General features: G+C 38.8%; 5 protein-coding genes and 1 non-coding gene across 8 annotated transcripts; 1 reads left to right on the top strand and 5 right to left on the bottom strand.

The window, feature by feature from the left end:
* Positions 1–62: 62 nt before the first annotated feature.
* Positions 63–6,772, bottom strand: LOC140786669 (protein REDUCED WALL ACETYLATION 3-like). The gene is made up of 17 exons (XM_073135273.1): positions 6,553–6,772; positions 6,419–6,457; positions 5,625–5,713; positions 4,909–5,046; positions 4,758–4,814; positions 4,587–4,659; positions 3,318–3,476; positions 2,540–2,689; positions 2,178–2,433; positions 1,961–2,082; positions 1,758–1,844; positions 1,579–1,667; positions 1,400–1,462; positions 1,235–1,291; positions 813–909; positions 577–732; positions 63–476 (listed from the first exon to the last, which is right to left on the bottom strand). Exons 2-16 carry the CDS (start codon positions 6,449–6,451, stop codon positions 577–579), a joined length of 1,626 nt encoding a protein of 541 aa, XP_072991374.1. The 5' UTR covers positions 6,452–6,457; positions 6,553–6,772; the 3' UTR covers positions 63–476.
* Positions 6,773–7,747: 975 nt separating this feature from the next.
* Positions 7,748–10,746, bottom strand: LOC140786672 (mitochondrial import inner membrane translocase subunit TIM17-1). The gene is made up of 2 exons (XM_073135278.1): positions 9,885–10,746; positions 7,748–8,043 (listed from the first exon to the last, which is right to left on the bottom strand). Exon 1 carries the CDS (start codon positions 10,617–10,619, stop codon positions 9,918–9,920), a length of 702 nt encoding a protein of 233 aa, XP_072991379.1. The 5' UTR covers positions 10,620–10,746; the 3' UTR covers positions 7,748–8,043; positions 9,885–9,917.
* Positions 10,747–12,090: 1,344 nt separating this feature from the next.
* On the bottom strand, positions 12,091–14,806 carry LOC140786668 (uncharacterized). Its single transcript, XM_073135272.1, has 2 exons — positions 13,195–14,806; positions 12,091–13,023 (listed from the first exon to the last, which is right to left on the bottom strand). The coding sequence occupies exons 1-2, from the start codon at positions 14,722–14,724 to the stop codon at positions 12,217–12,219; spliced, it is 2,337 nt and encodes a 778-aa protein (XP_072991373.1). The 5' UTR covers positions 14,725–14,806; the 3' UTR covers positions 12,091–12,216.
* A 300-nt stretch (positions 14,807–15,106) lies between these two features.
* LOC140786670 (cytochrome P450 CYP72A616-like) lies at positions 15,107–20,454 on the bottom strand. 3 transcript variants are annotated; one of them, XM_073135274.1, is made up of 8 exons: positions 20,252–20,454; positions 18,304–19,684; positions 17,981–18,128; positions 17,247–17,837; positions 16,911–17,131; positions 16,509–16,753; positions 15,945–16,338; positions 15,107–15,823 (listed from the first exon to the last, which is right to left on the bottom strand). In XM_073135274.1, exons 4-8 carry the CDS (start codon positions 17,539–17,541, stop codon positions 15,395–15,397), a joined length of 1,584 nt encoding a protein of 527 aa, XP_072991375.1. In that variant the 5' UTR covers positions 17,542–17,837; positions 17,981–18,128; positions 18,304–19,684; positions 20,252–20,454; the 3' UTR covers positions 15,107–15,394. The 3 variants fall into 3 exon arrangements, with proteins under 3 accessions (XP_072991375.1, XP_072991378.1, XP_072991376.1); XM_073135277.1 differs by having other exon boundaries at positions 18,304–18,444; positions 20,252–20,380; XM_073135275.1 differs by lacking the exon at positions 20,252–20,454 and having other exon boundaries at positions 17,247–17,589; positions 17,697–17,837; positions 18,304–18,724.
* Positions 20,455–20,531: 77 nt separating this feature from the next.
* On the top strand, positions 20,532–20,604 carry TRNAR-ACG (transfer RNA arginine (anticodon ACG)). Its single transcript has one exon. It is a non-coding gene; the product is annotated as a tRNA-Arg (tRNA).
* An 874-nt stretch (positions 20,605–21,478) lies between these two features.
* LOC140786138 (large ribosomal subunit protein eL20-like) lies at positions 21,479–23,557 on the bottom strand. The gene is made up of 4 exons (XM_073134362.1): positions 23,457–23,557; positions 23,204–23,319; positions 23,033–23,096; positions 21,479–22,071 (listed from the first exon to the last, which is right to left on the bottom strand). Exons 1-4 carry the CDS (start codon positions 23,469–23,471, stop codon positions 21,730–21,732), a joined length of 537 nt encoding a protein of 178 aa, XP_072990463.1. The 5' UTR covers positions 23,472–23,557; the 3' UTR covers positions 21,479–21,729.
* Between the last annotated feature and the right edge of the window lie 292 nt (positions 23,558–23,849).

Raw genomic sequence — 23,849 nt, 5'->3', positions numbered from 1 at the left:
TGAGGGTAGAGCTGGAGTGAAGGCTGGAAGAAATTATTAAGAAAGGAGTTTGGTAGCAAATATTCAGTTAAAAATGATCTCTCTTTTCTCAGAAATCCTGTTTTACAAATATAAAAGCAACAATGTCATTACATTACATTACATTACAGTTCTCTTTATTTTTGGAAAAATGTGAACCAACTGCTACTGCTTCCGTCCTGTTTACATCCTAAGGATGGCTGGCTGTTCCCACGAATATGACCATCTAATCTAACAAGTTTTGAAGCTCGCAACCACGCTGCCTCACAGATCTGACCCATGATATTCCAACTTATCTACGGTAGCCCGAGGAGGAAAAACGTTGTCCTGCATCTGTGATCTTCCAAAATAATTTGGACTTGTGACGGAAGAACTCATGGAGCGTAAGCAGAAGTTGAATATTTTGCTGACAAGCAGGGAACCTTGAATTGAAGCGTTTTGATTCTAGCAAGTTATCCCTGGTTAAAGCAGTCATAATGAAATGAGCAAGGAAAAAGAAGGAAAAAGGCTCGCAATGCTTGTCAGATCTTGACTGAAACGTCTAGTTGTCTAACTTACCTATATGAAGGGGATGTGAAGAAGAAACAGCGAGAAACAATACAGGCAAAGTGAAATGACTAGTCCAGCAACAAAATATTGTAATAGGCGTTTATTGTCTCTACTAACAAAAGCTGTCTTCAACGTGCTTGTAAGATCAAATACACGGTATGATATCTGCAATAAACACATTTTAATCAATTCCCTGACCAAATTCATTAGAAAAACTTAGCCCGTTTAAAGTAAAATAAACTTACAAAGATATAGATTGCAGTAGTAAGCATGAAATTGAGCATGGGGTACTCAGGAATAAACGAAAGAAGCCACTTGGGCTGTCCATTGGGCATGCTTGACCTGCAGATCCATTTAGATAAACAGTGAAGTTAAAATTCATGCTGTTTCCAATTGTCACTGGCAACATGACACCTGCAGCAGTTCTCCAAGAGACATCAAAATGCCTTGTCAAGTAAGTCTGAGCTAGTCCAATAAGTTGTTTAAGGGATCCGATCACTAACAGTGGTGCAACCTTATAAAGTTGTTCTCTAAGCTAACCCATTTAAAGTCAAAAGACCACCAAACTTAAGTATGACACTAGTCCATCTTTCTGAAGAGACAAAATTTGAGAAGATACTTGCAATACTCTCTTTTTTGTGTGTGTAAATGAAGCAAGAATCCATACCTTAGCCAAATGTGAATCTGCGAAATATAGGTCTCTAGTGTAATCTTGCCAAGCCACCTAAAGGGAAATGTAATGGGATGTTAGGAAGAATAAAGGCAAACATCTACAATCCACAACTCAAAGGAAAGGAGCTTTTGAGGTATTTTAATCAAGAAATATTCTTACGCAAAGAGAGTCAAAGAGAAATTCCTCAGCTGCTGGGTGAAATTTCGCAGGCAAATATACACCCTGTAATAAATTGAAACCAGAGATACTATTTCATTAAAAAGAATAAACACAGACAAAATTTTTTGACAGTTATCATCCTGCAAATGTGAAGTTGAGCAATTATCTTCAATACGCACGTGATAGGGATCCACGATGTGTAAGGGTGGAACTTATTGTATGTAATTTTGTCTAGCTTGTAGATATACTCATACCATAGGTAACCAACCTACAAGAGTATAACAAATGTTAGCATAATCCTGTTGTATTTATCAAGGAACTACTTTGTATTCCAGGTAAAAGCATCATAATAGCTTACCACCAAGGAAATAGTAACTATGCTCGACTTGACTAACACTCTCACTTTAGTTTCAGATTCTTCAATCTTTTCCATCCATCTCTCAACCTGTCATTATAAAAAATAGGCAAACTTTAAGTAACCTTTCATTACACATGCAATGAAAAACTAACGGAAGTATGCTTGATTCATTAAACACATTCATCAGAACATAAAATACTTACAGTTGGATGGTAGTATGCGTATATCATTCCAATGATCCAAATATAACGATCAAGACCAGATCTGAAGTGCCATTCATGCAAGAGAGGTAAATTTGCTTTAGAAGGATCTGGATCTTTATATCCTGCATACAAAAAGGTTAGCAACATTGCAAATGTTACAGGGGATGAAAGAAAATAAGATTATTGCAACGCAAACAACACTACACAGGTTGCTCACCTAACAGAAAAGTAAAAGGACTCCATATAACGCCAAAAACTCCTGGGACTTCCCATATTAAAATCACCATAAAAAAGCAGCACATTATCTTCACAGCCATTACCGATGGGATCTCATTGTACTTGTTGAAGATTCCAAGTGCCCCATATAGCATAAGAGTGAAGAGTGTGTGCATTGGACAGATATAGTACAGCATATAGTCATTGTCCAAGACAATGCAACAGAAAAACACGAAGAAGTTTAGCCGCCACATCATCTACATTTGAAAAGGATAATTCTTTACGATCCCAAGCAGATAGTCAGATATACAAAAAAAGGAAAGCATCAGACACTATTCCAAGAGATGAATGTATGAAGAATACCTGAGCAAACCGTGCAAGGCTAAAATCCTTCCGTATGTAATAATATGAGAAGTTCCCAAATCCAGTCATCCAAACATAACAAGCAATAAAAACACGTATTGCATTGTATATCTCTGACGCAGCAAAATAGTGGTACATTAAAAATAAGACCTGGGGCAAATGAATGGGATTGGATAATCAGTATCTATACTTCACAGATAAATATATTTTAGCATGTTATGAATAAGCAAAATGTCAGGATGCACAGCCCCATTCAATCTGTATGTCACCTTGTCCTACAATCATTCAGTACAACTAATGTACTTAAATTACTATAGTGTGGATATAATAAGAATTCTATGGCACAATTACTAACATAAGTTTTTGAACTAAGGAGAAAACTATGAGACCACCTCTCCTACCTACATCATTATCTAATAACAGAGAGAAGCCTTTGAACTCAAAAAATAATTTTCCCCCCTAGATATGTTTGGCAAATGATATTTGGAATTGTCCTCCTTAACGTCATGAAATTCAAACATAATAGAATCACTCTACTTCCATCCCATGCATCTTAACATTGTGAAATTTAATCATAAGACAAGGATTTTAAATTGTCTTCTGGTCAATACACAGTATCGTTAAACTATGATGTAGGCTGGAGCAGAAAGGAGAACTTAACAAATATGATCATTTAATAATACATAGTGGCCTCAAGAAGTTACAGCACTGCGATAAAGATGAACATATTTACTGCCAACTTTATAATTACTTAATGGAAGAAATATAACTTTCAAACCTGCATCCATCCTCTCCATTCCTCAGTTTGATGACGATTAAGATAAAGTATGGATTTCCCAGAGAATGCTGATTTATCATGGTGCTTTTTGAGTGAAGTCAGGGCCGAAGCTATGATTAAAAGAATGTAGAGAAACAGAAAGAGGTCGCGGTTGTATTTCTGGCAAAGTCAAAGTCAGAGATCACTCAGGATAAATGAACAGTTTAATTTAGTCTTAAAGACAAAAATACATGGGGTGCATTTCTGTACAAAAACTGCTAATGTAGTTTGCAGATATTAAATCATATACCAAGTACAAGCAAAGAGGAAAAAAGTAGTTTCTGTAAGCACACAGTATCATTATATAATTATGCAGAAAATTTAGAGCTATTTAATATACCTGAAGTGGAAACAAGATATAAATTGTTATAGACCCCACATGTTGGGGACAAGCACAACAGCGAGAACAACACATGTTTTTTTTTTATAGTAGAAAACATTACATTTTCCTTATCAAGTAAAGATAGTAGTTGTAGTTGCATATGCCAAACTTGCTTACTGACAACTCCAATCCCAATCAACAATAGGCATGACGGTTCCTATGTACTGGACCTTTTCCTTTTACAGTTTTACTTCTACTTTATAAACTATGCATTGGTAATGATGATGAATGAAGGATTATAGATAATTCTAGCCTCTCATGCATATTGATGGGAAAACCTAAAGTTTGAAGGAGGCAAGACCGTGAGAGTACAAGGACACAATTAAATAACTAATTCCTTTGATGCCACAAGAATAAATACCCAGAGTGTTGAATCAACAAGAATTGATGCATTGGAAAGATTATCACAGTCATCAAGTTAAGCCTAAGCTCAGAATTAGGTCAAAGAGAAAAGATCAACTTCAATCTTTTGATTTAATAGACTATAGGCATACTGCCTTTAAATGAGCATCATATATGGACTCAGCTTTTTCCAAGCTTTTTTGTAACAAAATAAACATTAAGATAAGCCTACTACCAGGAGCCCATAATTACCATGATAATATGCCTCCTAATAAGCATCAACTATAAAATGCCCCTTTATGAAGCTTTTCTGCAATAAGAACTTAGCAGCTGCTTCACAGAGGCGAATGGAAACTGGTAAATTTCTTTGTCAGGAATGATAATACTTTCTAAATGTATGTCTTTCAGTATGGGGGAAAGACACAACTATCATGAATAGGGCAACAAGTTGTAAATTCACTTTAGCCAGCATATACTTAATTCAGATGTCAAGCTTCAGTAAACACCTTGGAAGTTTCTGGGAACAAATTTGTCCGATCGCAAATGTAAAAGTAAACCATAGTAATCCCAAATTCTGACCTGCAGAATAGTTACAAGTTAATCAAGGGAAAGGAATAGTACTTGATTACTTGTCAATTATGACTTATGAGAAGCAAAAATAATTGCTGAAGTCTTACATGGTTCTTAAAACAGCACGATTTTCAAGCAAGAAAGATTCATCCATTGTCATAAACCTAGAGTGCACAACATTAGTAATAATATTAGTATTAACTATCTAAATGAGCAAAATAAAAACTACAAAATCTTCCTACATGTCCATCTAGTAACCTGATTAAATTTGCTCTAACAGATGTATTCTGAAACTTCGCAGCTGATGATTTTGATATGCCTCCTTCAAGCAATACCACCCTGTCATCCTCCTTGATCGTTCCATTTCCCAACTCGACCAAATTTAAGTCCGAATGACTGCAATTAAGACAATAGTAAATTATACAGAACCATGAAGATAGCTCAAGAGGGTTCTGAAAAATTTACAAATATGACACAAGTTGATAGGTCTAATGTAAAAGAAAGATAATCTATAGAGACTTTAAGACATTTAGAACAAATAACATTATAGGAACATTAGTCTCCTGTAAACATTCATTGGCAAAGATACAATCTCAAACATATAGGTTTTCAGTTCAAACATTGAAATTAGACAATAAGATCTCTTGGACATATCATTTCACAAAAAATTTCCGAGCAACCTTAAATATTCATATCAATTTTTCAGAATACCAACTGGAAAGCCAATACAACAGCACATCTTTAACGAAAAAAAAGGTCAAAAACTTCCATGTTCCTATTTTCCAGTTCATTAATATGATCTCCCATAGAAACCAAATAAATTCTGAATTAGCAGCTTCTAATACCATTCTTAAGAGGAATGTCAATTCCATTCAGTTTATGTAACACTTATCCCAAAGTTGTATGCTAAAACTTACAGATGCATGATGATTACTTTGTAACAGATGGCCTTGTGATAGCAATAGATATCTTACACTTTTGCAGGAGAGTATTTCTTGTATTCCAAGATTTCTGAGTAGATCCATGCTATAAGAACAGGAAAAAAGCCAAGCAAAAAGGAAACCTGCAACAATAGCAAAAAGGGTGTCACCATTAGCCTCATCGGAAATGATAAGGATTTACCAGTCACAAGGAACAATATTTTTCTCATAGACTATTTAAGCATTAAATGACACATAATTACAGCACTTGCAATTTTGCATTACAAGATAACACTAAACATTTACAAATATAAGTCAAACTTGCAGGATAAAGCAAATATGTGGTTTCCACTTTTCATACAAAACAGGAAGCAAACACTTAGTTGATGACAATGCACTAAAACTACCTATTGGATGCATTCAAAATCCAAACATGAAAACGAATACATCAAGCCATCTAACTTTCCTGAATCTCTGCCATTTGAAAACATTAATACATCCACATAGACTTCAAAACCTACAAAGTGTAGATGTAAGGCAGATGTGGACTGTAACTCAAGGGAATGGCTGCCGCATTAGAGTGTGGAAGGTCACCAACGGCATAATTCTCATATGAGTGTGGACAAATCTCCAGTAAACAACCATGAAATGAGAGTCAATAAGATGGACAATATAAATGGAAGATCGATATGTAAAAGACCTCGAGAAACTGCCTAATACATATCAACTGTTTGTCCGACCATTATCCTAATCACCATCCCCCCAAGCTCAACAGCAATTCTAAAGTAACAATAAACACCTCTCAACATTCTCTCATAGGCAAAACAACAAACGAGTAATTTGCACACCTGGCCAGGAGTGACGGGACCAAACACCTCCATCTTCCTCTGAATTACGGACCAAGAAGACAACAAAAACAAATTAAGAAGGAAATTAGACCAAAATTAGCAGGAAAATCCAACAAGAGAACGAGATCGTTTACCTCAATCTCCTCCTCCTATCTCTTCTTTCTCCTTGTTATCACGAGAATTGGACTCGAACCGTCATCTTTACGCGGGATTTGGGTGGGCAAGGCGTGAAGGATTTAAACCCTAAGAGGAGAGCAAGAGATCTAAAAGCAAAAAGCCTCGACGTTAGAAGCGAAGTCGCCCTCGAAGGCGAGCGGTTGGTTGATGGGGTCATTGCTTCCTTTCCTTCTACTCTTCGTCAACAACTACCCAAAAAATATATAAATAAAAATAAAAGAATAAAAAAGATAAGAAGAAGGTCGTGGATTTTTCGAGTCCAAATAAATATTTTTCTGCGACTGTTCATTTTCCTTTTAGGAATAAATATTTATTTATTTTTCTAATGCCACTCTGGTTCCATCATGAATTTATTAAATAAAAAATAGAAAAGGATACGAAGAAGATGGAGTGTGGATTAATTAATTCCAGAACAAATAATATAAACCAACCAAATCATTGTAGTTTAATTAACTGTGTACTTATTCATAATCGACTATTCATGATCTGTTTGGTTTGGCGATAGGTCTCTTCCAAGTTAATAATGTAACATTTAACACCGACCTACCGGTACTAAACTTTTATCTCAGTTTGGTCCTCATTCCTACTCTCAGCGGTGCAGTTCCAATATATGAAAAATTATTATCTTCTCAAGAATATTGATAGTCTGAGACGTATTAATTCTTTGGTCTGTGCTTTCTTTTGGCATTGAGATAACCCAGAAAGGAACAAAGAAGACAAGAAAAAGGCATTACCATAAAGATGGATACAACACAATCACCTCCTAAACGAGTAGTATGTCATGATTTTTTTAATCCTTACATTGCTCTATAGTGTCTATTTATATTTTTTAATATATTATTATTTTAATAAAATATGAGCTTATAATTTTATATTATTCTGTAAAAAAATTTTATATTCTCTAGTGCATAGTTATTTTATACAAAGTGCAAAACTATTTTTTTACAATATAAATTTATAACTATATTATTCTGTAGTGCATAATTATTTTCTCATGTTGCGCAGTTGTAATAGAAAATAATATTCATCTTAGCTTGTAAAATATCCAGGTATCTCATAAAAAGATGAACATGAATCAAAACGCCTGTGTAAGCAACGCTTGTGACCAAAGAAAAAGGTGGAAATAGACGAAAAGAAGGGCAATACAGTCACTTTTGTAACAAAAATATTTGCCACATAAACAACTCAGTACATCGGCCAAGAAAAGTTTATTTTCCAGATACTTCCATCTGAAGATATAGTGCGTCACTACTATGACTATTGCGTTAAATATGTGTCCACTATATAAAAAGTGCTACAAACAAAAGTATTAGGAGGCAGATCAAGCAAAAAAAAAAAAAACTCATTTAATCCATGCAGGCATATTTCTATTGCAGCATTCGAAGCTTCTTCCAACTACATGCTTGGTTCTCAGGAAACATATTGACCCCATCATTACGATTGAATTCCTTCAAGGAAAAGAAAAGTAGAAAGTGAGATTTTGCAAGCACACAATATTTCAAAACAAACCAACAGCACGTATATGTATTTAAGCAAATGAAATGTAGATGAGCAGCTCTTTGGAGGCCATTATGCAGGTCAACCTTAATTCAGCACCCAAATTTCACTACACAGATAGAATAACATTGTCACCTAGATTACTTGGCATATTAATGTTTAGAGACTTAAGACTATTATAATAGAATGGACTACTCTCCAAAGACAGTACAACATAAGCCTTCGAACAATTATGGTGTTGGTTAGAGCACAACTAGGAGTTGAAAGGCTCCGAAAGAATAAGCAGATTTTCACAATAGACTTCCATGTAAATCAGCCCTTGCATCTTTCCAAGGAAACTTAAATCATACAGGAAATGGACTTCCAGTGAGAATTACAAAGCAGTTTTTCTTTGTGTTTCCTTTTGGAGATCCAATTGGTGGGAAGAGCTCCGTACATTCATAATTGCAAAATAGGTCAATAACAATAAAAAGATGTCCTAAAAAAATCCTCCTGTCACATGAATAGTCCACACAATGATAGAAAGGAGACAACTTTTGATTAAGGGCTGTATCCATCTAAGCATAAAGATAAGACAGCTAAACGAAGCTCATCAAATACAACCATGTATGAACAATATATGAATCAATGCCTAACTCAACTTTGCATGAACAATAAAATATTCAAATGCAAACCTATGCAAAATCATTTCATTACCATAGCAAAACTACTGGATATTGAGGAAAAAAATGTGTATGGATTCTAATCATGTTGAACTATGTATTAACTACATCACAAATTATTGGTGCTAGTATACAGTTAATTTCTTTTTATAAGAGATTAGCCTTTAATATCATAAGGCTTGTTTACTATAGTTAACCCTAGTCACTAATACTAATATCTGAAGACTAATAGCATATCCTTATTATATAAAATTTAAGCTAATTGAATAAATTTGAACTATTGGATTTTTATATACTAAACTTTACATATACTTGCCTGCAGTAACTTAACAGCTAAGTCCCCATAAATATTACTAAATGACTAAGAAAAGTTTTGCCCAACGTGATAGCGGAATGTAGCTGCCCTTATTTATATAATTGGAGAGGTTGTTTCTATATCTCAAACGTGTGCCACCAAGGAATAAAGTCTCAAGCCTTACCACTACATCACAGATTTTCCCCCATTTATACACTACAAAAATTGCTAACTTTTGAGCATGCATGCCTAATTGATGCGCCACTAGCACTGGCAAAATCAATGGATAACACGAGAATACATGCCCAATCTACTTGAGTTTGAGCTAATAAGAGGGAAGGCAATTTATACAGAAATAAATGCTAAGTTCATCACACTAAGAAAGTAAATTACAGATAAAATTTAAGCCTAAGCAAATGGATATTAGACAATAGCAAGACATGATTACAAAATTATCACAGATTACCAGAGAAAAAGTTACCATGAAGATTAGCAATCTAATAACTCTATATTAAGATAAAGTAACATAAGATAAAAACGATACGAAAATATGTTGGAACTAGGAAAATAAGAGAAGTCAAATCAATAGCTTTGCTCTACATATTTAAACAATGGAATTATATATAATTTCAAAAGATAGTTTAGCTCCCATATAAGATCACCTAAAGCGACCAGCAGGTAAGCCTATAAAGAATTTACTTTATAATCGAGTTGCTTTTAACGCACCACTTGATTTGCTACTATACCACCCCACAGAATTATATGCAAGGGAAATGATACTAGCAAATACTCCAACGACACAAGCTTTAATTTGTAGGGAAAAATTGCAACTTACCCTCTCCAAAGTGAAAACGCCAGCATCATCATTCTACTTATACTCAAAACTCGGGATCGGTGCACTGGGACTATCAAAGCTCTCCAAAATCTCCGTCTTGCTGCCTCCACTCCCGCCCTTTGGTTCCTCCTTCTTCCCGCCCCCAAAGAGTCCTCCAAACCAAGAACCACCACCAGAACTCTCTTCCACCACCGGCGTCTGAGGCGAGTACCCAGCCGGAACACCGCCGCCTCCGGCTCCTGCCATCACGGCAGCTATATTCGGCGGAACTCCACCAGCCATAGCAGGATCCTCCATCAACGGCGGAAGATTCTGCGGCGCGCTGAGGAAGCGATTGAGCATGATCCCCGCCCCCTCGATGAGCGCGAGGAGGACGCCGCCAAAGAGCGCCGACCTGGCAGCAGGGCCCGCCCCCTGCCTCATCTGAAGGAAACCTCCGGTGGCGGCGCCGGCGAGGATGGAGTTCCAGGGGTCCTCTTTCTGGCGGAGGTAGACCATGGAGCAATCGAAGGCGGAGAAGAGGCCACCCCAGACGGCGAAGCTTCCTCCGACGCGCGGGGCGTTCATGCGCACTGCCTGGGCCCCGCCGGCGAGGCGCTCACCGTTGGGGGAGTTGTAGAGCCCCTTGATGAAGTGGAAGGCGGAGCCACCCACGGCCCCCATGCCGAAGGCGCCACCGACGTCGTCGAGGATGCGATCCGGACATGGCTCGCGAGACGTTTCTGGGGTTCCCATGGCGGACCAAGGAGACGACCGAAGAAAGAATTGGGAAGAGAGAGAGAAGAGAGGTAGAGGCGTATGGAACCCTAAATCGAGCTCGTGCCTTAGGGGAAAAGGAAAGATTAAAAGTATCCGGTCGGGATAATAAACCGGATTCGTTTGTGACTGAGAGTTTGAGGGTGGACGTGAGCCGGTCCAGGGTTTACTGGCAACGACTGAACCGGTCCTGACTCCTGACTCGAATTACTCGGATGAGTCGGCGATGTTACAGCCAAAACCACCGTCTTCAATTAGATTGGTGGCGGCGCCACTAATGATTGCATTGCAGCTGAGTTTTGTTGAACTTGGTTTGCAACCTTGAATTATTCGTAGATGACCATAAGATTATATTGAGTGTAACCCAATTCCTTGTAAGATATAGGAAAAAAATACAATGAACTTATAGTCAGGAAAAGGTAAGGGAAAAAAGATGAAGAATGAAATCGAATACAAGTATAATATTGCATTCAATGATAATTGATAAATGATTCTCACAACAGTGTAACTCAATCTTCACTGAGTTACTAAACAATATTGCGCTTCCAGATTAGATAATACAGAGGTTCATCTAGCTACTATTTTCACACAAACTACCTTGTCTATCAACTGAATCGTTCAGTTTAATATAAAATTTTGACAAAACAACCTATCAGTGCTCCAGATAATTTGTTCTCCATGCCAGTCATCATAGACACTTTACAGCATGGTTATATGACCTCGACATTTCGAAGTTTGAGGTATTTCACGTCTGTGCTGTTAAGAAGCTTTTACAGATACTGACAATCCGCCAGTTAGCTTGCTGTTTCTTGGAAATACACAGCCATCATCAGTTACTACTTGGCCATTGACAATAGCCAGTCAACTGCTCTTTATATGAGTTTCTTCGACGATGAGTTGCATCATGACTATAACACTATGATTAAGCAATTATCTGCTGTGAAGTAAGCAATATCTTTCAAGGAGATGGAACTTTTCAGCCAATTGCATGGTACTTTATGCTGACTTGTTGCCTGGAGCATGATACAGCATCGTCCCATCCTTGTTGCACCCTATTAAAGATGTTACACATATCAGATTGACTAACGTAGCAACCAATTTGAAATTTGCAATCCATGCCTAGTTTGGAACCGGCAGAAAATCCAATTCCTCCAGCAACATTAGCACACCAGTTCTTAGTAAGGAACACAAAGACAGGCTGCATAGCTCTACAGCAATCATCATAAGACATCCTTATATAGTCCTTTGGTGATTTGCCCAGGTCAAATTTTATGCCAGCTTTTGTTATTTCACAACTTCCCAGGCTCTCTGAGGTCATTCCGCTAATTGTGCTTAAATGCACTTATCTCCTCTGCCAGATCGACTAAATTGTAAGCTCAGTCTCAAAATCCAGCTTGCTATGTGTGATCATGGTTCTTCGTGATCAACAAAATTTTCTTCCATTTCTTCATTTCTCCTTAAAATTGCATGATAATGGACAATTTGTTGTACAATCATAATCTTCAAATCAGAAGATTTGCAATCTGAGAGTTCTTCCAGAGCTTTCTTTCATTTCTTATTGTAGACATGTTTACCTTCACCAGTAATCCCCACACGAACAAGATCCACCACTAAAATGGTGAAAACGATTGGAATCACGCAAGATAATCAACCTACTTTCAATGGCAGATAGATACTTGATAGCATTGTGACAATCCTCACATACTCTAAGATTCTTGATCACTCGAATGGGCCTTCCATGAGGAACATTTAGAATTCCAAATGCAACTGCTAACTTCTCACTGTGATACTTAAGCATATGTTCTTTCTCTTCCTCTTCCACATCATGCAAAACCATCTCTGTAGCAGATACAAAACCTGCCTTTTTCATCTTCTTATCCAGTTCTTCTAGGAAAACATATATCTTCTCTTTTTCAGGATGAATCGAGTCCCCAACTGAAAAGGTATGAACTTTGTTTTTAACTTCAATCCAGCTGAATCCAGGCACTTTCCTTACACCTCTCTCCTGCATCATCACTCTCATCTTCCCTACATCATTCCATTTTCCTGAAGCTGCATATATGTTTGAAAGTAAGACATACATACCAGCATTATCAGGCTCCATCTCAAAGATCCTTTTAGCAGCCTTCTCGCCTAGTTGAGCATTTCGATGAATCCTACTTGCACCTAGTAAAGCACCCCACATAGTTGCATCTGGTTTGAATGGGATTTCTCCCATAAGAGCTTGGGCTTCCTCCAGGCGTCCTGCTCGGCCCAGAAGATCAATCATGCAAGTATAGTGCTCCGCCTTTGTTGTCACACCAAAATCTTGATGCATTGAGTAAAAGTAAGATATGCCTTTATCCACTAAACCGGCATGGCTACATGCTGATAAGACTCCAACCTGGAAAGATAAATGGAAAATTAGAAAAATGTATATATGATCCAAATACTGACGTGAGCAACATTTTATGATATCTAACTGAATAAATCTGGTACTAGTATTTTACCAGATTAATTGTTATAAAACCGGAGTCAGTGTGACACTATTTTGTGGAAGCAAAGGAGTTCTTACCATTGTAATGTCATCCGGTTTGGTGTCCGTTGTCCTCATCATATCAAAAAATTCCAGTGCTTCTTTTCCAAAACCATGTCGGGCATAACCTGCAATCATGGTATTCCATGACACCACATCTCTCTCCTCCATCTCCTTAAATGCCTTGCAAGCCTCATCTATGGTGCCACATTTAAAATACATTGCAAGAAGTGCATTTCCCACAAAGCAACCCATTCCATAACCAGCCTTAACAAGTCTACCATGCACCTGCATTCCACACTCCAGCAAAGCAATGTCTGCACATGTACTCAATGCGCAGGTGAATGAGGATCTATTCATCTTCTCTCCACTCCTCCCCATCTCTATAAAAAGCCGTAAAGCTTCCTCACTGAATCCACCCTGTGCATATCCTGCAACCATTGCAGCCCATGAAACCGAGTCACGCTGAGGCATGGTGTCAAAAATTAATCTGGCCTCTTCTATCATCCCAGACTGCGCATAACCTGTGATCATCGTGTTCCATGAGCTGATGTTCCTATATGGCATCACATCAAACAACTCCTTCGCCTTGTCCATCATCCTGCCTTGCACATATGCAGCAATCATTGCGTTCCATGAGATTGCATTCCTCTCTGGCATCACATCAAAAACCTTTCTAGCCTCCTCAAGCATTCCATTCTGAGCATAGCCAGAGACCATCGCAGTCCAGGTAAACACATCCCGATGAGGAGAACTATCAAACAACCACCTCGCCTCGGCCATATTGCCATTCTGGGCATACCCTGAAATCATGGTATTCCATGATACAACATCCTTCTCTGGCATCATATCAAACAGCATCCGTGCATCAACCATCCTCCTCTTCTGAACATAACCAGCAATCATCGCATTCCAGGACACAATCTCCCAGCGAGGATTGGAATCAAACAATTTTCGTGCATCCTCAATGCGACTATTTTGTACATATGCCGCGAGAATTCCATTCCAGGACACAGCGTTCTTCTCCGGGGTGCGCTCGAAGAATTCCCTGGCTAATTCAACAAGGCCATTGTTGGCACAAGCGGAGATCATTATATTCCAAGACACGGTGTCTTTCTCAGACATTTCCTCGAACAGGCGCCGGGCGGAGGCGAGTTCGCGGTTCAAGACGTGGCCGTGCAGCATGGTGTTCCATGACACGACGTCACGGCAGGGCATGGAGTCGAATAGGCGGAGGGCGAGGGTGAACCGGCCGTTGGACAGGTATCCAGATAGCATGGCGTTCCAGGATACGGTACTCCGGCGCGGCATTCTGTCGAACACCTGGGCGGCGATGTCGCAGCGACCGCCGCGCATGTGGGCCGTGATGGCTTTGTTCCATCGCACCACCTCAAGGTCGAGACCCTCGGGTACGGCGCTGCGCTTATTCTTGGATTTCCTTTTCCTGGTATTGTTATTCCGCTCCGGGGAGGAGAAGGCATTGGGTTTAGGAGGAAGGTGGGATTTGGTTGAGTCGGCAATGGAGGTATGGAAGAATCGGCGGAGGATATAGGTGCGAGAGGTCCGCATAGTAAATTTTGTTTTCCGGAGCACGATATATGCTCTAAATTAGGACATAGGAGACTGAAGTCGTCAGCTAAGGTTCTCCGATAACGACTACAATTAAGTCGCCAAATGTTGACATCTATTCGCCGACTTTGCCAACAAAATAAGCTTCTTCACGTAATGAATTGTTTAGTATTTTATATATTGAAAAAAAAAATATCTCAAATAAAAAAACCATCGAACTTATTGCTTTTGAGATAAAAAAATAAATTAATATTTTGTTAGACTGTAAAAATTAAAAATAAAACGTTGAACAGTTTAACGAACAAATCTACTAACAACCGAGCATATTTCAAGCCGAGCTTGATCAAGTTTTCTCAAGCCTCCTCCGTTATTTTGACAGCCCTACCAACAACTGAAGCCATATATATATATTAGACTTGCTGTCATAAGCACAAGCAATTTATTCCATATGATTCACAACTATTTTGATGACAAACACAAAAGTATGTCAACTATATATGAAGCCTGAATCCTGATCAACTAGCTGCGTGTATATATATGTGTGTGTGTGTGTGTGTGTGTGTGTGTGTGTGTGTGTGTGTGTGTGTGTGTGAATTTTTCCTCCACCAAGTTCTAGAGCGCTTCTGACTTCGGTGATCGAGCATCAATTGCTTAAACAAAACGATCTCGATCAGAGCCTCTGCAACTTAATCTGAGCACCGTACTGAGGATGCAGCGTTGCAACGAGATAGGGCGCGTGAGCGTAGGACGGCGCGAGCTGGAACGAGAAATTGTTGAGGATCATGGTCAGCGCCATCTTGGCTTCCAGCAACGCAAAGCTCTGGCCGATGCAAGTCCGGGGCCCCCAGCCGAAGGGAAAGAAGGCGACCTGACCATCCACGGTTGCCTTGGAGATCCCTTCCGCAAACCTCGCCGGATTGAATTCGCCGGCGTCTTTCCCCCAGACATCTGGATCATGGTGGATGAAGATTATAGGGAGTGAGAGCATCACTCCTGGCGGATAAGTTATGCCTCCGAGTTCCATTCTCTTGAATGTTTTCCTAACAAGAACAGTTGCAGGGGGATACAGCCTAAGTACTTCGTACAGAATCATCGTCACCTGCGATCGACATGCAATCGTACGTTTGCATGCATGAGCTTAATTAATTTTATTCACAAGACCTCGTCTTTGTGAACTAATGAACAGGAAAACGTGGAAAGAATCGTAATGCTATACTCACGATCTTTAACCGGCTTAGACCATCGGATAAGCTTGGGCAGTCGTTTCCGAAGACTTGCAGAACTTCTCGTCTTGCTTTATCCTGCCAAGTCGGATGCATGCTGAGAGCGACCATTGTCCACGTGAGCAGCACCGCCGTCGTCTCCTGCCCGGCGAAGTAGAACAGCTTGCATTCCTCGATCACTTCTTCGGTGGTCATCCTAGCGTTGGAGGCGTCGTTGTTTTCGTGGGAATGCTTCAGATTGGATTCCATCAAGAAACCAAGTAGGTCGTCATTGCTGCTAGCTTCTCTCATCTTTATAGCCTTCTCTCGCTTCCCAATGATGCCCTTTACCAGGGCTCCGACCTCTCTATTGATTTCTTTCATTCTTCGGTTGTTCTTGGTCGGAAGAAACCTACGTAAAATATTGATCATTTCTATTACCTCAAAAATTAATACCAGATAAATTCTGAAAGAATAAAGAATATTCACTAATTACGTTCGAAGATTCAAAAAAAAAAAACATATTCCCTTATTAGCCGAGGTGCACGCACAATGCACATACAAAGATGATGAAGAACAGACCTGTAACCCGGAATGTAGAGAGTTTGCAACGCCTGAACGGCGAGCTCAACTTGCTCTTGTTGGAGTTGGAAGATGCGTCTCCCCTCTGCGTAGCTGCTGCCGAATGCCGTTCGAGAGATTACATCTCCTGTCAAGTTTAGGAGCTCAGGCCAAACATCCAACTCAAATGATCCCTCAAAACCAACGGACTTCTGCCATCTGCTGATCAACTCACTGCAGCACGTAGCAAACGCCGGCAGCATCCGCTACAAGAACGCCACAAAATCAAACGCATGAGCTAACGAGAAGAAGACAATACCTCAGCAAAGTTAATTGTCGACTTGAGGAGACAACTTATAACTTTCGCAACACATTACATTTGTGACTATCAATGAAGTCATAGTAAGTAAATTAATTGTTAACCTTTAGTTTCTCGTGATGGAAAGCAGGATTAAGAATCCTCCTGTGCCGGGCCCACTTCTCACCTTCACAACTTGCAAGTCCAGTTGCGAAGAGTCGAGTAAGAGGGTTTATTACTGGCTTCTCAAAGTGTCCAAACTTGTTGGCTAGAACTTCCCTCACTAATGCTGGATCACTGATGGTCACTCTGGGATTTGGCCCATACCAAGTAATAGATATTTTACCTGCAATTTTATTTTAATCATCGCATAAGGTTAAGGTTAAGGTTAAAATATGGTGTTTTGTTTTGTAATAAGGTTAAAGTATAAGTGGGTAATTGCAAAAAATCAAGGATCACACCGTTCTCCTCCATGGCACGATGGAACAGCGGCGCGACACGTGGAGCGATGTCGTGGGAGAGTGGCATTGCCTCGGACTGGGCCTCCTTATTGAGCCGGGCGTTCTCCGTCAAGTCGCCGTAGAAGAAGCGGTACTCTGTCCCGCGGAGTCCTTGGGCTCGTAGCGCACGGCCCAACCTTTTGGGCTTTAACCAGGCCCAGTCTAGAACCCTTACAGCCCACCACAGGATCACCACACTCAACACTAGCCCCCATGCCATGCTCCATTGAAATGGCATCTCAACAACAGTCCCCATGGAAAATAAGAAGAAGAAGAAGGAGGAGGAGGAGAGAGAGAGAGAGACCTAGAGAGGTGTGATGGATATATAAGACGAAGAAGAAGGTGTAGTGTAGTACAAAAAGACAATAGAAAAGTACAGCTCAACAGACTAAATGTGAGTATAGCAATTACGTAAGGGTTAAGTCTTTGGCCAATGACACATGGGAGTGCAGCCTTGCAGGTGGCGAAGAGCCCAGAACTGGAATGTGTGAGCAGTGGCTTTTATCCGTGGAGTACTTTGACCCAACTAGCCTCCTCACAAACTGCGATCTCCTAGATTTATTATAAAGAGATTCATTTTAGACATTTCAACAGTCACCTCATAGGCCCAACTAAAAATTAATATTATATGTATAAAACTGTTCTTTAGAGTCAATGTAAAGAAGCAAGTGTAAGAGATGCAAAGAGAGTCGTGCCTTTTAGCAAGAGAATAGCATATGTTTCCAAAGTTGGAGGCGGAGGAGGGATTCGGTGAATCCGTGAGGGATATAGGAGGCCTGAAGTAGTCGTCAGCCTGAGGTCCTCCGCTAACGACTACGGCAATGTTTTGCATCTATTCGCCGACTTTAACAAAAAGAAAAAAAAGAATGCCAACAACTGAAGCCATTAAAAACTTGCTGTCTGTATACCAATACTGTGGACAAGTCAATTGTAGAGCTTTTGAGTTCATGATCACATAAAATTTAACAAGGCAGTGAGCATATTGTGTAAGAAAAAGATCAGAGCCTCCGCAACTTACTCTGATCACCATATTGAGAAATTCTTCAGGATCATATTCGGTGCCATCTTGGATTCCAGCAATGCAAAGCCCTGGCCCCCAACCAAATTTACATAAATCATGTTTGAACTATCACTGATATGTGTAGCATTCATATATTTCCTGTACCAAAAATCAGATAGTAGATGAAAGATTGCATAAACAACTACTTAAGAATTAAAAAGGGTAGGTGATGGCATAAAATTAAATTTGGCCTGATTATTTGGAACATGGTGGGGCAGAGTACTTGGATCTTATGGAGTGTTAGAGCATGAAGATAAAGGCCTTCCTCAATTTGATGTGCCAACATATCTTGCCTTTGAAGAACAGATGCAGAAAAGGAAACATAGGACCATAAGTTGGAGCCTCCTCACAAGACGTAATTCAACCACATCAAGTTCCTTTCCCATCCAGTAGAACAATGAAATCCATATAAAAGGAAATGCAGAGAGATAAAAACTTCTCAAATCTATTAATCTATAGTGCATGAATGTGAGACTTAAAAGTTGTAAGGCTGACATAGACAGTCAATAGCATGAATTAGCTTCCTCCTTGGGCCAACAGCATCTGCACCCATGTCCTTGAGCTTCCTCATTGAAAGACCAACTAACTGATAGATACCCAGCTTTTCTCTCTCAAAGATTTGTATAAATCGACTCAGCCCACATAATACCAGCCAATTTTTCAGCCCACCCAAGCCTTCGACCTTTCTCTCAAAAAGCAATGCTCGCATTCGCTGATTCACAAATTTTGAACCACCAATTGGCATCCTTGGGTAACCTCCCATTGTTAAGGATCTTGTTGTTCTTGCATTATTGTGACGCGCTATACTGCCACTTCTAAAAGCATGATCCAGTGATAGTGGTTCCATCGAGGGCTTCCCATTAACATGATCTACACAATTAACCGGAGCTTCTTTGTCGAGTAAGGCAACAGGACTATGAGAAGATCTTTGAGACTTCATCCTTGGACCATTAGGTGGATCTCTTTTTTCAGAAGGGTTAGCAGAGAATATCTTGCTGTGACTATTAATTTCAGCATCATTCTCAGTAAGAGTGGCAGCAGGTCTCTTGGTTCCAATCTTTGACTGCTTGCGGCATGACTTCTTTGATGTCCTTGATAATTTACTCCTGTTATTTCGAAACTTATCTTGCTTATATCGTGCATTTGGTTTTTCAGCTTGAGTTACTACAGGTGACGGTGGGGGAATAAAAATGGTGATTCTTTGTTTCTTAACTACCACCCAGTCATCATCTTCTTCAACCGAATCACACTTGACCATGAAGTCGGATGGATTAACCAGAGCATCTGAGGATAACATCTTGTCCTTTGCAGCTAACAGGACTACTGTCCTACCTTTGATCTGGTTTCAAAGTCCAAACATCTCTTTATCAGTTCAAACCCACAAACCATGTCAATTGATCATACAAATATCAAATCTTAGTGTCCATCATTTTGTTGCTTGTGTTCTTGATAATTACTCCCAGTTGTTTTATAGGAAATTTAGGTAGACATACACATCACTTATAAAATAAAAAAAAAGAACAAGAACAAGTAACTTCTCAATCTTTTATTAGCTACACTAACCCTAAGTGTCATCACTGTCTCAAAATGTAAATTTGTCTTCTTCCATACTTAAATACTCTTGAATGGTTCTAACCTGAATGCAAACCAAAAGCATGTAGATCACATATTAAATAGTACCTACCACATTAGCATTGCGACATTGTACTCCATAATCTTTGTCTTCTGATATCTTCTAAGCAATTAAACAAACAACTGAGCGACTCAAGAACCCTACTCAGGGTTAAAATAATAGATAGTGGCATCATAATTTGAGAGAGTAGAAATTCTACTACAATCAGGAAAAGAGCAATTCAGGTAATATTGCAGAATTGAACAGGAAAAAAGGGAAATCGCAAGCTTATACCCATCAATCCATTCTTCGAATATTCTTCAAAACAAAGATGAGATCTTTCCGTAGGACTAGAACCTAAAGAGGGCTGAGGATTCGTGAAATAGAGGCTCGCGAGCTCTCGAGGTCGATGAGATGGCAGTCAATCTTCGGAGAAGAAGAGGAGTTGGCGATGGTTCGGACTACCGTCACTGGGATCCACCAGGCTACAACTTTTTGGGTCTAAAGGAACATTTGTGTTATATATATATGAAAAAGATGAACAAAAAAATTGTCTTATCTCATCTCCCACAGCGACTCCGTGGCCCAATGGATAAGGCGCTGGTCTACGGAACCAGAGATTCTGGGTTCGATCCCCAGCGGAGTCGTCTTGCGCTAATTTAATTTTTGCAATTTTCACAAACAAACTAAGGATCACTTTTCTTCCAGACCAATTAGCAGTAAACTTTTACCACTAATATATCCTTTATTACTTACACCAGCCTTCTCTCCTCTATCTAATAATTAATATGTACTAATAAAATCTAATTACTATTTTAGTCGTAAAATACATCACTTTAATTAAACTATTATTTGAATTGCTCTCTCGTCTTCTCTTTATGTTCTCATAATCTCTTTTATATATAAAAAATATATTTTTTTTTTAGTCGGTCACTAAAATCTCCCTTAAATTTATTATTTTTACATCATATCCAATATAATTATACCACTGTATTAATTTACAGTTAAAATCTATAATTATCAAAATCGATATGATTTCTTCTGTATGTTTAAAAAATAAGTACAGTTAAACTAATTTAAAAGTTATCCTCAACCAAACGCTAGCTAATAAGAATCAAGAATGTAATGCAAATGAGAACAAAATCTCTCACTCAGAGAGAAATAGTAATGCCAATCAGTTATCTACAAGAACAGAAATGCTTCACAAACTCTAAGAAAGCAAATCTGTATACTGGATTAATAATTAGCTACCCGAGTACAATAAGCTTGTAATCGCTGACGTCTCACAGTCCCAAAAGAGGCATCCGAGATATGGAAAGAAACCTCGCAATAAATACGAGGCTCACAATAGCTGTGGTTGATGAACAGAAAAAGAAAAGAGGTATAAAAGCGTAGACAATCATCAAATGATCCCAGACTGGGTTGGGATTCTAAAATGCCCACCAATATGAATATTAGAACTGTCAGGATGTATGCAACTAATACATGGTCCAGACAAAAATCGTGCTCAGCCTACAACAATTAAACAAAGCAACATGATTCATTAAATCAAATATAAGATCGTCGCCCACTTCTCTCAAAATGAAACGATTAATTAAACGAAGTTACTGGAAACTTTCCAACTACAAATTTGACAGTTCTGCAAATAGCTTGCTGAATCAAATTCCTGTTGGAAATTAAAAAGAAAAAGGCTGCATATTCTTAGCTCAACTAAAATCCACCTTCAAGAAAACTCATGAGGCCTAGAAAGCGAGAGAACACAATTATCCAAATTACATAAACAGGTTTGGCCTAGACGCCTTGAATGTGGTCTTCAGCTTCCTTGTGGGTGGCCTGACCTTCTTAAACACCAGGGGAAACTTGATTTTGGAGTCATGGAATTGCTTAGTGCACTCTCTCTTGCAAAGCTTAGCAGGAATTGTAGCTGTCTTAATTATTTGTATGCAGTGATTCCTCACGCGATGACGAGAGGCCATTTCGTTATACATATGCTCAACAGCACCATTGAGAGTTGTGTCACGGAATTCCTTGTACATATTGTGGTACCCTGTCCTACTCTGGTACCGTAGCCAGATACCATAGTTCTTTATCTTGGTTGGTTTACGCTCAAAGATCTTCAAAACAGTCACAATAAGTCATGGATAGTTAGTGAGACAAAAGAACATATAAAGAAAATAGAGTTTTGATAAGAATGCCACAAGAAAGCTAGTCAATAGTCCAAATATGTTAAATTGAAACATTAGCATTCATCAATAAGAGTATGTAGCACTCAGTGGGCAATGCTTATGAACTATTTATAATTGACTAACTAAAATATAGACAACTGTAACATTCATAAAACTACACAAATGAATATCTTCATGTTCCTAAAGAACGATGTTATGTCATGGGAGAAGGACCTCCTGCTAGAACCACAAATATCACTTTATATTATGAAATATCATTTTGGCATGAAAAGAATACCCTTCTTGACGTAAGATTATAAAATATATATAGTATGTTTATTTTACATTGAAGACAAATACCACTTATTATTATTGCATGGCATGGTCTATCATTCACATAAACTGCTGTTCTATCAACAGGTTGCTAAATGCTAATATCCTTGTGTTACCGTATTATGTTTTGAATCCAAAAACAACCAAAAGATGAAAGCTTCCACAAACAAAAAACAGTTGATCCAAAGTTGGTAAAAAGGAAAAGAATTTTCATAACTTAAAAAAAATGAACAATTAAAAAGTGCCCATAATAGTGCTAAATGGAAAAAAAGAATAAATTACAGGTTAGATATCTCTAGCCAATTTATTTAAAGGATCAACAGATCCATGAAACCAACGGTTCCAAGCATTCAACACTAACTCCTGAATACCTTATGCTCATGCCAAATGCCTTGATAAAACAAAGCGAGAACACTACACGAGCACTTAAGTGTAAAACACTAAATATATAAAATTAAATTACAGGAGAAAGATCAAGAGAACATCAAATGATGCAACCAAATTGGACCATTATTCATCACAGCGAAAAGTAAATCTCATAAGCAAGGCAAAGTATCAATGTAAAACGAAAACAAACCTCATTTATAGCCAACACTTGTCCATTACTCTTCTTGACCTTCTTAAGCTTCCTCAAGAAGTACCTATCAGATCAACAACAAGAGACATAGAATTACCTAACCTTATTCCAAATCAGAAATCACACAACAGATCAAAGTATAACGTAGCCCAATCAACTCAGGAAGCTCACCAGAACTTGGATTTGGCGCGGACCTCGTTAGTCGCCCAAAGCTTCATCCGGTAGATCTTGGGGTGCTCATCGCTCGCAGTTGGAAGCGCTCTCCCGACCACCTGGTATTGATGGAACTGCGCGAGAACAGATAAAACCATATCGAAATCATTACATCCGTAGCAACAAGAGGAAGAGAGAGAAGAATCGAAGGAGACGAGATGGATTCCTAGAATCCGTAAGATAGAGAGCTAGAGAAGATGCGAGAACTCACCCTGAACGCCACCATCTCGAGATCCTGAAACCCTAGAAATGGCTGTCCGCTCTTCTCCTCACGGCGCTGCGGCTGGAGTGAATCAATTAGGCTTTTATAGGATGGTGGTGACAAAACGAATGACTAAAACCCTAATGGGCTAACTAAACTTTTGGGCCCATTTAGTAGCCCAAGGCCGAAAAAATTGAAAGGATGAAAATTATGTTTTTTTCAAAGGTAATATGCATTTCTTTTTGAAAAAAAAAAAGAATTAAATATATTTTACAAAACCTCTCCATACTTTTATTTTGTATCAGAGCCATCATAAACTCTCTCTTAAAATATAATATTTTATTTGTCATATCTGCCAACGACTATTATATTTGCAGACAGGTGATTAATTACACAAAACAA

Source organism: Typha latifolia, chromosome 4 (genome assembly GCF_019914945.1).
Source record: "Typha latifolia isolate L0001 chromosome 4, TyphaL0001v2, whole genome shotgun sequence".
NCBI lineage: Eukaryota > Viridiplantae > Streptophyta > Magnoliopsida > Poales > Typhaceae > Typha > Typha latifolia.
Note: the sequence above shows the minus strand (reverse complement) of the source record. Positions and strands in the feature narration are given on the sequence as shown.

What these genes read in the sequence shown, in the direction of transcription:
- LOC140786669 (XM_073135273.1), bottom strand. Translation starts at nt 6,451, where the DNA reads ATGGAGGTGTTTGGTCCCGTCACTCCTGGCCAG. An exon ending in GTTAGAGCAAATTTAATCAG is followed by an intron (nt 4,815 to 4,908) that starts GTTACTAGATGG and finishes TGTGCACTCTAG; the next exon opens with GTTTATGACAATGGATGAAT. An exon ending in TTCTCTTTGACTCTCTTTGC is followed by an intron (nt 1,292 to 1,399) that starts GTAAGAATATTT and finishes ATTTCCCTTTAG; the next exon opens with GTGGCTTGGCAAGATTACAC.
- LOC140786672 (XM_073135278.1), bottom strand. Translation starts at nt 10,619, where the DNA reads ATGGGAACCCCAGAAACGTCTCGCGAGCCATGTCCGGATCGCATCCTC.
- LOC140786668 (XM_073135272.1), bottom strand. Translation starts at nt 14,724, where the DNA reads ATGCGGACCTCTCGCACCTATATCCTCCGCCGATTCTTCCATACCTCC. An exon ending in AACCGGATGACATTACAATG is followed by an intron (nt 13,024 to 13,194) that starts GTAAGAACTCCT and finishes TTATCTTTCCAG; the next exon opens with GTTGGAGTCTTATCAGCATG.
- LOC140786670 (XM_073135274.1), bottom strand. Translation starts at nt 17,541, where the DNA reads ATGGGGACTGTTGTTGAGATGCCATTTCAATGGAGCATGGCATGGGGG. An exon ending in TCGTGCCATGGAGGAGAACG is followed by an intron (nt 17,132 to 17,246) that starts GTGTGATCCTTG and finishes ATAAAATTGCAG; the next exon opens with GTAAAATATCTATTACTTGG. An exon ending in CTCTACATTCCGGGTTACAG is followed by an intron (nt 16,339 to 16,508) that starts GTCTGTTCTTCA and finishes TATTTTACGTAG; the next exon opens with GTTTCTTCCGACCAAGAACA.
- LOC140786138 (XM_073134362.1), bottom strand. An exon ending in CGCGCCAAATCCAAGTTCTG is followed by an intron (nt 23,097 to 23,203) that starts GTGAGCTTCCTG and finishes TTGATCTGATAG; the next exon opens with GTACTTCTTGAGGAAGCTTA. An exon ending in AAGTGTTGGCTATAAATGAG is followed by an intron (nt 22,072 to 23,032) that starts GTTTGTTTTCGT and finishes ACTGTTTTGAAG; the next exon opens with ATCTTTGAGCGTAAACCAAC.